General features: G+C 44.5%; 1 protein-coding gene across 1 annotated transcript in view; it reads left to right on the top strand.

The window, feature by feature from the left end:
• MED13L (mediator complex subunit 13L) overlaps positions 1 to 10655 on the top strand; it is a 167922-nt gene extending 157267 nt beyond the window's left edge. The window contains exons 26-31 of the mRNA XM_030231198.2: positions 1101 to 1259; positions 2479 to 2655; positions 4766 to 4920; positions 6840 to 7001; positions 7306 to 7418; positions 7803 to 10655. Of these exons, the coding sequence (XP_030087058.2) occupies positions 1101 to 1259; positions 2479 to 2655; positions 4766 to 4920; positions 6840 to 7001; positions 7306 to 7418; positions 7803 to 7935 (899 nt within the window). The 3' untranslated portion in view covers positions 7936 to 10655. The remainder of the gene's footprint in view (positions 1 to 1100; positions 1260 to 2478; positions 2656 to 4765; positions 4921 to 6839; positions 7002 to 7305; positions 7419 to 7802) is intronic.
• The last annotated feature ends 2248 nt before the right edge of the window (positions 10656 to 12903 follow it).

Raw genomic sequence — 12903 nt, 5'->3', positions numbered from 1 at the left:
GACCTGATCACAAACCTGTCAAAATTGAGAGTGGTAATCACCTAACCACAGAATTGTTTAGGTTGGAAAAGCCCTCTGAGCTCATATAGTTTAACTGTCCCCCAGTACTGCTGAAGCCACCACTGATCCACACATGTGAAGTGCCACATCCACACAGCTTTTGAACACTTCCAGGGATGGGCACTCAGCCATTCCTCTCAGTTTTGCATCACCTGCAGACTTGCTGAGACTCTGCCGTCACACAGTGGCGTTAGATGGGGTGAATTTGGCTTAACCTTCCCAAGTCCTGTCTCTGCTTCCTTGAACCATGACCTTACAAAAGTTAAACAAGGTGTGCCAAATTCTATCACAGACAGGATAGACTGTTGTTTATTTTGCCAGAGTTTAGTGAGGGCAAACATGGATGGGAAGCCAGATATCCAGGATTCCCAGGCGGGGCTCCTTAGGAGTTCATAATCAACACCAGAGCTGCTGAAGCCCTTTCTCTCCCTTTGTCCCCACTGTTGTCTTGATAGTGATGCCCACTTGACCAAGTGGATTTGAGTGTAAAGTCCCTGGCAAAGAAATCATCAGCATCCTCCAAACTGGAATTTCCTGGGCCATGACAGCATGGATTACAGGAGAGCTGGCTGCAGTCCTGCCCTGGCACTGAATTCCTGCATTGGTTTTCATAAACCTTTCCTTGCTTGTGCTCTGGGTCTGATGCCACTCCCTCATGTTGTGCAGGATTTGCACACTGTCCTTTGAAGGGAAGTTGGGGGCCTTTATCAGATGTTAGAGAAAGTTCTGAACAGTTATCACAGACGCAGAGACAGGATTCAGTTGTAATTCCTCAACTTAAACATCACTAAGCAAACAAAAAGGTCTTGGGAAAAAATGTATTGAACAAAGGAAAGCCAGCAGACTGCCATGGAATAAACACATGCCACAGGAACTCCTCGAGCACTGAGTTTGCAGGGCCAGACCCCTCGTGTGCACAGGAGTCAGTCCTGGAGAGCTTGGGATTAGGGAAATGCCAAGTGTTGGGAATGTGTTGCTATTTCCAGGTGGGTGCTGGCTCTGCATCAGCTCTGTCCTCCCATGATGCTTTTCCCTTGCAGACTGGAGTATCCTGCTCGGGGAGTGCTCCCTGCAGACAATCAGCAAACAGCTGAAGGAGGTTTGCCGCATGTGTGGCATCTCTGCAGCAGATTCCCCCTCCATCCTCAGTGCCTGCCTCGTTGCCATGGAACCACAGGGATCATTCGTGGTGATGCCAGGTATGTTTTAGCCAACTATGGCAATGCCAGAAAAACTGTTCTTTTATCACATTTCACACTTCGGCGCATTAATCTTGGGATTTCTGTGAAGAACTTGACTAGCATGGCTACGTGTGGCAGAAAATAGGTTGAGCCAGCAGAATTCCCCAAAATACCCTGGAGAGATGCTACGTGGGGAGAGCAGTCTCCTGAGGGAGGTGACTGCAGGCCACTGCTAAAGTGCTGATCTGTTCCCTGGGGAGCCCAAGGGCTCAGGCAGCCCAGTTCCCATGGGCTGGAAGTGGTGTCACAGACAGCCTTGTGCCTGGAGGAGGCACAGTGGGAATGAGTAGGAGCCCCTGGAAATGGGAATAAGAATAAGCCCATTTGCCTTCTCACATGCTAAAGTTATTTAGAGAGTTCACTTACAAGCAGCAGTCCATGGGCTTAAGTTAAAGTGAAATTTAATGCTGAGGTTCCCTTTGTTGTTTTACCCAAGCACGTACTTTTTAATGTATGTGGTGACACATCCTTAACATATCCTTACAAGCTACTCTGGGGTTTTTTAAGTTTAGAAAGAAAAGACTAATACAGAACAGAATTAATTGAGCTTGAAAATTACTTATCATGTTGAATATTTTCAAAGCGGAGAATTTGTAATGTGAGAAAACAGATGGCAAACGAGGCTTTTTTCATATCACAGTAAAACACAAAGACCCAAATCCTTCAACAGAATTTTTTTTTCCTTTAGATCCTGACACATAATTAGGTCAACAGCAAGCACAAATTAGGTTAAAATTGAAGGTGCTGGTTAAATACTGCCGAAGAGTGTGTCTCTGCATTGAGTATTTGCACCTTCCAAGTTAATTGTTGGTGGGTAATTGAGAAGAGTAGAGCAGGAGGAGAGAGAAACTTTATTGGTGTGCAGCTTTATTTTTGTGTTTGTGTTCATATCGACCAAAGTGGGGTGTATTTCATAATTCTACAGAGATGTGTGTGAAAAATCAATTTAACTTGCTCATTTAACAAGTAAATATTTGATTAAGGGCCAGCAGAATGACAGGAGAGGTGGGACTGGTGATCTTAATGTCAAGCTCTTGCAGCAATGTAATCTTTTGAAGATAAGGCCCTTCAGCTGTGTGTGCATTTGCAGAGCAGGTGGGATGGGCAGAGATGTCCCTGGACACGTGTTTGGGAGGTGATGCAGTGACCACCTGTGCCCTTGTGTCTGTCCCCACAGACGCGGTGACGATGGGCTCGGTGTTCGGGCGCAGCACGGCGCTGAACCTGCAGTCGTCCCAGCTCAACACCCCCCAGGACGCCTCCTGCACACACATCCTGGTGTTCCCCACCTCTGCCACCATCCAGGTGGCACCTGCAAATTACCCCAACGAGGATGGCTTCAGCCCCACCAACGGTAAGGGACAGGGAATCCCCTGGGGCCTTTCCAGGGTGTCAGCAGAGCTGAGCTGGGCAGGAATGAACCCCCAGGGCTGGGCTTCTGCACAGACCCCACACCACCCCAACAAGGGAACCATGCAGGGCTGTAGCTACAGGGGGAGACTCTGTGCTCTCCCTGAGTATGTTTTTGGAGTCACACTGGTTTATTCCAGAAGGGACAAGGACCAGCCAATGCACCAAGTGGCACAGACCAGAATGTGCTTTGTCTTGTTGTGACTTGCTCAGGCCAGCCACCGATTTCCAGTTGTGGTTCACATCGTGCCCTGTTGTGTGCAGAGCTGACACAAAGGAGGCACTTGGGGTTGAGTAGGGAAAATATCCCAACCTGAGATTTCCTGATGCCCCTGGAGTGCTTTTACACTGAACCTGCAGTTTGAGTCAGCAAGACTCAGGTTAATGCTTTATATCCAAATAAGCATTTTCCTGCTTTGTCCCAAATCCTTTGAATGAGTGCAAAGCAATTTAAACCAAGAGTAGCTACAAACACATACAGTGGCTGTAGAGGAGGGCAGTTCGGCTGGAGACAAAGGTGGGCTACTGCTTTTAAGGCTTTGATCTGTCCCTCCTGGAATGTCCCAGGGCCTCTGAAGGGAAGTTGCCCCTCTCAATCCCTGTCCCAGGAGGCACTGGGATCCCTCCCAAGCATGACAAACATTAACCTGCATTAACCTGCCCGTTGGTGCTACAGATGTTAATTAGAGTCAGGTACAAGAATGGCCTTTTCCAAAATGGTGTTAAATTTAATTTTCTTAACTCTGCTCTACTTAATGATTAAGCTGCTTCCTGCTGCCATTAGCCAGCTCATTTCTGCTCTAGGGGCCAAGCAGAGCATGATATTAGCTCTGGTTTGTTTACTGAGGCTGTAGGACACAAGTTAATAAACTTCAGTTATAACATTGCTCCGGCAATCCAGAGGTTCTCTTTGGGAGATGAAGGAAAACAACCACCTGCCTGTTTCAGTACTGGGGTCTTAGGTGAAAATAGTTCAGGACACACATACTTTTCCATTTTATATAGAGTAAATTAATATTTTTCAAGATAAATTGTTATTGCTTATTATATGTAGGATGCATGGCTTCTACTTAGGGCTTTGTGTTCTAGTATAAATTTGGTTACAATTTTAATTAATGCAGTTAATTCAGACAGCTCCCACTGTACCTGTCTACCCACTAAAATGTACTTTAAATAGCAGTATACACTTGGATTTCTTCACCTGCTGAGAAATCTGGATAAGAAAACCTCCTCTAAACCACACTGTGATGTTGGAATTTTTGGCTCTGTGTTGATGGTGCCATATCCTTCTCTCCCGTAACTTACTCAGAGTATTGTAACCTGTGTGCAGATCATGAATAATGGCATGCATAAGGCAAACACATCTTCCCTGTATCTTTAGGCCTCCCTCTATATTAACATAAACCAAATAAATCCAGCCAATTATGCTAATGAGCTATGTGGAACTCCTGAAGTGAAAGTGGGATATGAAGGCTGCTTTGTTGGGGACCCTGGTGCAGTGTCTGAAAGAATCCTGAGTCCCTTGCTTTGAGGAAGGTCTTGCTGTCCTCACAGATTCCAGGGGCAGCTTCCCTGGAGCTGCCAGGGCTGTTCCCAGAGGTTGGAGCTGTTGTGCAGCTCTGGGAGCCTGAGGAGCAGCACCTGTGGCAGCAGCACCTGGAGCTGTGTGTGATGATTCCAAGTTTAGGGGTTTAGTGTTAAGGGGTCTCTGTGACCAACTGCACAAAGGTGTCAGTTGTTCTGTTACAAAATTCAGTCTGGATTTTATGGAGTTGCTACAATGGGAATTCTGTTCACTCTGTGGCCACTGCTAAAATTCATTATCCCAATAGCTGCCTGCCAACTCTCCCTTTTATGTCTGTGTGGTTGCAGTCAAAGGTTCTAAGGGGGATTAAACATTAAAATTTTTATCTCTGCTTTCATCTATCTTGGGAGTATGTAAAAGAAAAAGGGAAAGTAAATAAATTAAAGGGAAAGGTAATAAATTATAAAAATTTCTTGAAGAAAAGAGTATAGCACATTGGAAATTATTTTTCCTTTCTTTTCCTTTTCAGATGACATGTTTGACCTCCCATTCCCAGATGACATGGACAATGACATTAGAATTTTGATAACAGGGAATCTTCACTCTTCACCAAATTCCTCCCCAGTTCCTTCCCCTGGATCACCATCTGGCACTGGAGTGGGATCCCACTACCATCACAGCAGGGTAAGGCTGGAGCTCCATAGGGAACAGCGCTTAAAATAAAATACAGAGGAAGACCCGAATCCTCCAACAAAATCTTTTTCCTTTAGATCCTGTCACATAATTAGCTCAACAGCAAGCAAAAATTATTTAAAACTGAAGGTTAAATACTGCTGGAGGTGTCTCTGCAATGGCTGTTTGCACCCTCCAAGTTAATTGTTGGTGGATAATTGAGGTGGAGAGAGCAGTAGGAGAGCAGCTTTATTTTGGTGTGGCACAGCCATAGCTGATGACCCTGCATAGATTTATTCTGTACTCATCCATTCTTTCCTGGAAAATCCTGTGGAATGTCTCTGGCATGAAGTGACAAGTCTTTGAGAGAAGGGAAGCTGTGACAGCCCTGTTCCCATGGCTTTCAGGGGAGGCAAGAGGGAGAGAATTCTCCCAGTGATGAAACTCTGCCCATGGAAACTCCGCAGGTGCTGGATGGTTATGCAGATGTTGTTTTCTTAGGAATATTTAGCCCAGAGCACACAGCGTTTGGCAGTTATTTTTGTTTGAAGTGGCTTTTATAAAGTCAGTTCCAACATCAGTGATTACTTAAAATGCAAATTATTTTCAGTAATTCATGTTATTTTTTTTTAATTGGCTTGGATCAGGTTTGATGGAACTCTTTCACTCGAACATTTAATCATGTAAGACTGAACTGTTCTCTTAAAATGGTTTCCGTCACAATTCGGTTGAAGTTTTGTGCTTTGCAAGTTTCTGTGAAGTTTTGTTCTAGAAGTATTAACTTTGAAGTGGTAGCATATTACTTCTTTACTAAATAATATTTTATGAGAGAAACGGGGTAACTTTTAAACCATTTTTGACATGTCAATGAGACGTCTCCAGACCAGAATTCTAACTCCTGAGCATGACTGACTATGGTCAGTCATGCTCAGGTGATATGGTGATAGGGTGATAGTTTCACCCCTGGAAGTAGTAAGTCCTACCTGTATTTCCCTTGAAAACTCTGCCAAAATGCCTCAGTGGAGCTTTAATACAGTCAGTGAGGGAGAAATGCCTCCTTCCTCAGCCACAGAAATACTAATCCTGTATTTTGTGAGATCAGTCCACAACCACCTTGTGTGGATTGTGTAACTCTCCCATCAAAGGCTCAATAACAGCACGTTGCTGTCCCAGTTATTCCAAACTGGTGTGTGGGGAAATGAAAACTTCTGAATTCTGCTGCCAAACCCTGCAGCCATAAATCAAAACTCCTCACTTTCTCTCTCCCCAGTTCCCTCAGCAATCCATTCTGTCCCACTTCTATGCAGAGCTTGCTTTCAGTGGAGCTGCATCCATTGGGAGCAGCCCTGGGAGGTTCATGGCCTGAGCCCAGAGGCCTGGACAAGCCCCTTCCAGCTGAACCCAAGTAATTCCCATTAACCATTAAGCCAGGCCTGGTAATTGCAGTGTAATGTTTGGCCTTAGCAGAGCAGCAGTGTGTGATCATCCCCCCGTGGGCCTGGGGTCAGGGCAATAATTGATGGCTGGGCACCAGCCCCGTGTGCTGGGCTCCCTGTGCCCCCTGCTCCAGGCTTTTTTCCTGCCTTGGATTCCTGTCCAGACCCACTGGAAGGGATTGGCAGGGAGGGATTTGTAATTGAGCTGCTTTCTGTGCTGTGGAATCTTTGCCTTTTTTCTTAACCTATTGACATTTATGGATGAAGTGAACTGCTCTCCCAGCTGTTTGGGAATCTACTGTGCTTCTGAAACATAAGCCAGGAGAACCAAGTACAGGGGAATTAAGGCAGGGCCTGGGTAACTTTGACTAAGATTCCTGATGGACTAAAGGAGGGCTCATTTGTCACAGGACAGTAATTAGCAAATGAAGTCACCGTTCCAGGAGTGGGCTGTACTGACAGCACCCCCAGAGCTGCCTTTTCCCTGTCTTGCAGAGCCAAGGTGAACGTCTCCTCTCCAGAGAAGCCCCCGAGGAGCTGAAGCAGCAGCCCCTGGCTCTGGGGTACTTTGTGTCGACTGCCAAAGCGGAGAACCTCCCGCAGTGGTTCTGGTCCTCCTGTCCTCAGGCACAGAACCAGTGTCCCCTCTTCCTGAAGGTCTGTCATGCTCCACATGGAGCACTCATTATCCGCTGCTGTTTCCATGCCTGTAAAAGCTGCAGCTGGAGTCTGTGGTGTCAGAGTGACCCTAAGACCTCCCACTCCAGAACTGCAGAACTCCAGTCCATTTATTCAAAAATGTTACCATTAATTTGGTAATACACGTGATCATGGGGGGGTTCAACACAGAATTGCCAACTTCCCACGCTGTCCTGAGGTGATTCACAATGGATGTTTCTTGGGAATCTTCAGCAGTACCTGCTGTATGAGAAGTTAATTTTTGCTCTTTCCCTCTGCGCAGGCCTCTCTCCATCACCACATCTCTGTAGCGCAGACAGACGAGCTTCTACCTGCCAGAAATTCTCAGCGAGTTCCTCACCCCCTCGACTCTAAAACTACATCAGATGTCTTGAGGTAACACCCTCTAGGTTTTCATTTCTGCCCTGAACATTTGGGGACTGAGCTTGGAGGTTTCAGAGTAACCTTTCCAACCTATCACAATTACTTATCAGCACTTTTTAGCCCTGCCATGCCCTATGTGTCTTGGGGCATTTCCTCCCCCATGATGCCAGAGCAGGGCTTTGAGGGGGAATTCTGTGGGTTTCCCTCTGCTGTGCACAATGTGTGTGTTTGGGAGGGCCTTCATGCACATAGTTCACACATAGCAAAGCTGAACCCTCCTGCTTTTCAGTGAGGTTCCTCCTTTGCCAACATACTGGCAGCTCTGTCAGGATGTAGGTCCAGGAGAGCCCATTAACACCCCAGAGCAGGCTGTGATGTCTGTGCCTTGCTGTGCAGGTTTGTGCTGGAGCAGTACAATGCCCTGTCCTGGCTCACGTGTAACCCGGCCACGCAGGACCGCAGCTCCTGCCTGCCCGTGCACTTCGTGGTGCTCACCCAGCTCTACAACGCCATCATGAACATCCTGTAGGACACACACAAGCACTTGTTCTTCTGGCTGCTTCTCCCCTCCGCCCTGGAACGTGCCACGACCTGCAAAGAGCTCCGTTTGCTTCTCTTCAGACCAGTCCTGTGCCGTGCTTCTGTTCCTCCAAAAGCACATGTGAATTCTGCAGTGTTCAAAACTAAACTACCCATTAACATCTCTGGCAGCTTCAGTCCAAAATCTGGGAACATCCAAGAACAGTGAACACAGAGTAACCTCAAGCCAGTGTTAGTTTGATGGCTCAGTAACTACTGGTCAGCGTGATTATTTTTTTTAATATTTTATTTTTTTAAGGAAGACTACAGGATCTTTTTGCATTAGGAACTGATAAAGACCCACGAGCAGTGTCAGCCCTCTGAGTAAAAACCACCTTGTAGTGACCAGTTCAGCTGTTTTGTTGTTTGATCATCGTAAACTGGGACTTTGCAGGAAGAAAAAAACCACAAACACAAAACCACACAGTTGTAGTCTCGTATAAATATTGGAGTTTTCTGTCTACCTGGAGTTCCTGTCAGAGTGGATTGGGATGAATGCATGCATTTGTTACCTGTCCATGTAGATATGAATGGTCTGGAGATACTTTATTTATTTTTACGTTTGGGGAGGGGAGGGATTAAATTATAAAGGACCAGGAACAGTAGAAATACCTTAAAAATCCAGCTCCGTTCCACTGTAGGGTTATTTATCTACAGACCTCTCACTCTTCTGACCTGGAAATCAAAAGAAGCTCATAACAATCAAAGTCTGGGAAGGGAAGTGTTCTGGTAAGGATATCTTGTATTTTAAGGAATTCTCCCCTGTGTTTAGCCTGGTTAAAGCAAGGAATGGCCAGTGTTTAATGAAGGATAACACTACCTAAGGGAGAAGAGTGAGAGAGAGGTAGGGAGGAAAAAATACTTTAAAGCCCAGTTCAGGGCAAGTGGAAAGTGGCAAATTATTCTATTGTAGAGCTATGATTGAAATATATTTCCAGCAAATTTAGTAATGCTAGAAAAGTATTTACTGAAAGCCAAGTCGCCCTTGAGTTCTGGGCAGACTCGTCCATGTACATATCCAAAAATACGGTTTTTGTTTACACTAAATCAGTCACAAATCTGGTGTATTTTTTCTGACTATAGGAATATTATTTCAAAGAAATAATTTTTAAAAATTATATCATTAAATTAGTACTTGAAGTTACACCACTGTGGTGGCAAAGTTACTTTGTTTAGTGAAATAATCGCCATTGGGAGGGTTAATGGCTAATTGAAGTATTTTTATGACTCCTTCATTCCAGGCTCCCAGGGGTTCCTATTCCAGCCCCATTCCCTCATTTCTGGGGGTGCACTGGGCAGCAGGAGGGGGCCAAGGTCAGGCATTTGGATCAGGCTGGGTGACCCCTCCCCTGGCTGTGAAGAAAAACTACCAAGTTTAGAGTTCTTCCAAAAGACTTTCATGTTCTGGTTAAAAAAAATGAAATTCTATGATTTTAAAAAGTATTTTTCTTGAGATAATGTAACATTTAAAACAAATTATATAAAATAATAAAAGAAAAAAAAAAAGAATTGCTTGTGTAATGAGAAGGTGAAGGCAGGAAAGGAACCTGTAAATGGATTACTTCTTTCCCTGCTCCACCCCTCCGTGTGGGTGTCCTCTTTGCAATGTATAGGTTAAAAAAATCTGATATCAAACCATTTGTATCTAATGTGTACAGTGTAAAATTGACTTTAAAAATATTGCAGTACTATTTTTTCTTAATCAGAAAAGAAAATTCTCAAGGCCTTTTGAAGAGCATAAAAAGATGAAGATTGTAAACTTGTATAAAAAAATTTAACTTGGGGAGGAAAACAATGTAAAGTAGACATTTGTAATCTTTTACCATTTGGGGGTTATTTGTTCCCAGGATTCATCTGAACTTTGGATTATTATTTTGCTTATTGTTTTTAAATGGGCCGTTTTTATCCAGGGGCGTTTCTTCCCCACAAACCTGGTTCTAAGCAAAAATTAGAAATTAAAAAAAGGGCAGCGAGGAGTAGTTTTCATCTGGTGTCTTTTATTTAATTTTTTTAAGTTAAGAGAAGCTGGTGACATATTTATACGTTTTTGTGCAAAATAAATGAATGGCAATAGATTTTAAAGAAAAATCTTATGTACTTCAGTGTGAGAAGTTCTGTATAATATTTCTCTTAAATATGCATTATTTTACTTGTGAGTTTTTTACTGAATTAATCTGAAATGTACAAGCCCTGGCTTTCCTACAGAGTGAAGAAAGTTATTATTTTTTTTTTTTTTAATTTCTAACTTTGGAAAATCATGCCTAAATCAGAATTATTATTACAGTTGTTTGAGCTAAAGGGAGCGGGAGGGTGGGGAATGTCCAGCATGCTTGTATGTATATTTCAGAACCTTTTTTAAATGTAAAAGCTGTACATTTCTGGGGAGTTCTGAATTTCTTTTTGTTTTCTTTTTTTTTTTTTCCTCTGAGCATTTTGCAGTGAGCTTCTTTTATATATAGCCGAGAATTTGAAAGAAAACAAAAAAAAATGTGAAGTTCATTTTAAATCTACAGTATATCGCTGGTACAATACACTAAAAAAGACTTTGATAAAAAGAAACAATAATAATAAAAGACCTCCATTTTAAATGTCATTCATATATACCTTGTGGATGAGAGCTATATACTTTTACACACTTTTTTAGATGAATAAATTATTGAATTACTGAAACTGTTGGTGCAGTTTTATTCTTTTATTGAGCTCTGAGTTTTGGCATTCCCAGGGAAGGAATTGCAAGGTGCAGATCCAGGGCTGTGACTGGAACTGGAATGAAATGTTTCAAACCATGGCTGTTGTGAGGGGACAGGGGCTGTCACTGATGCCAAGGATGGAAAATCCTGCCATAGGGGTGGATGGGAGCAACCTGGGACTATCCAGTGCCACGGGAGCAGTGGCTGCTTTCCATGGGCAGCTCCAAAGCCAGGGGTGCATCAATGATGGATGAACTTCTCCACGTGCAGCAGGTGAGTCTCCAGCAGGAGCTGTCAGGGGCAGGTCAGGCCTGGCCCCTCTCCTGGCACAGGGATGCGGACAGGGCCATGGTGGCTGCAGGACAGCCCTGGATGAGGGACCAGAGCCATGGCCTCAGGCTTCCCAGAGGAGCTGCAGAATCCCCAGCCCACAGGAGCTGGACTCCATGATCCTTGTGGGTCCCTCCCAGCTCAGGATGCTCTGAGATTCTGTGCTAGCTGTGAATTCTGTGCTGTGTAACTGCTGTGTGCAGGGCTGCGTTGGACTGTTGCACCCCAGGAGGTCTCTTCAGAGCGAGACACTCTGAGACTAGCAGTCATTCCCAAATACAGAAGTGCCAAAAATGACATCTAATGAACAGCTGTGACATCCCAGGATGTGGGGGGTGGGGATTGGAGCCAGCTGTGCCATCCTGGGATGGGGGGTGGCTGGAGCCAGCTGTGCCAGCCCAGGCTCCAGGGACAGCCCCTGTTACAGCAGTGCTGGCTGGCAAAGGAGGAGTTGGAGGAGTTTCTGGAGACTCCAAGTGTCTCACAGCTGATCTTTGTGGCTCACTCCCTTAAAAAGTAAAGAACTCATTTTCCATAATAGCTGGAGCCCACATGAGCATCCCATGACATCTCCAGTGACTGGATGGAGGAACTCTACCCCTTTCCATGCCTCTTTAATGGCCATTGGGATTTCCTCAGTAGATGTTAATTCTTGTCCACTTGAATTTTGGTGCTTCTTAGTTCTAAATTCAGATAGTTACAAAAATAATAGTACCTAAGATTTTATCTTTTTTTTTTTTTTAATTTTCAAGCTTGTATCTTTCAGTCCTACTGTAAATTATGCTACTAAATGACACTGTTCAATTACCCTATGCAAGTTTGTACAGACCAGTTACATTTTGGTTTTTTTCCTGTGAGCTGCAAGTACCTGCAATTACTGCAGAGCAGTATTTGTTACATGGAGATTACTTTGTGTCCAATTCACTGGCTTCACAGACAAAACCTACCAGTTAAATGTTCCATTCCATGAGGACTGTAAGGAAGACATGAATGAAAAAACTGAAATCTCAGTTGATTTGTAACAGTAATGGAATATCTACAACAAATATATGCAACACTGGGGTGATGGACTCAGCTCTTCAACACCAGTAAAGAAAATGCTTTTTAAGATTAGGCTGACATTAAACTACTTTTCCATTCCCAGCTGCCATCTCTATTTTTGACAAAATGTCATGGCCACCTGAAAGCTGTTTCAGCACATGTAGAAAGCATCAGAAATAGTGAAGTAAACAAGAGGTTTATGGGCAGTCTCTCACCATTCACAATGGAAATGGAACAGCCCTGCATCCCCAAACAGGAAGGCTTTGGTCTTTGACAACAAAGCAGGATTTATAAAATTATGCAGCTTCCACTTCCCGATTTTCATCCTGAACATTAACCCTTGGACAAAAGTTGATGTGGCAACTGCTGGTTTGTTCTTCACTGGCTGTTGCCCTACCAGGTATCAAAGGAGCAATCCCCCAGCTCGTCCCATGGGCTATGGAAACCTCAGGGCTGTTTGCAACCTGAAATACTCTGCAGAGGCCTGGAAGAAGATGGCCCCAGTGTCTCTGTGAGGCCAGCTGGGAATTCAGGCTGCCCTGAGCTGTGAGTGTTGGGATCTCACAGAAGCTCTGCTCCAGGCAGATCAGGCTCCAGTCTGAACCATTCTGTATGAGCAGCTCCTGCTCTTCTACATGCCAGGCCCTGTCAGCCCCTGCAACCATGGACACACATCTCCAGAACAGCTGATAGAAGCCAAAACCATACAGCACGTGCTCCTTTATCTGATAAACATCAGCTTTTCCCTGTAAGAGCTACTTATTGAGACCTCTCAGAATCATGGTTAAAAACCAGCTTAGCACCAGGGCCCCTTTTCAGCAAACCAGCAGGACATGGCACTGCTGGGGACTCTTTCT

Source organism: Serinus canaria, chromosome 15, assembly GCF_022539315.1.
Source record: "Serinus canaria isolate serCan28SL12 chromosome 15, serCan2020, whole genome shotgun sequence".
Classification (NCBI taxonomy): Eukaryota; Metazoa; Chordata; class Aves; order Passeriformes; family Fringillidae; genus Serinus; species Serinus canaria.
Note: the sequence above shows the minus strand (reverse complement) of the source record. Positions and strands in the feature narration are given on the sequence as shown.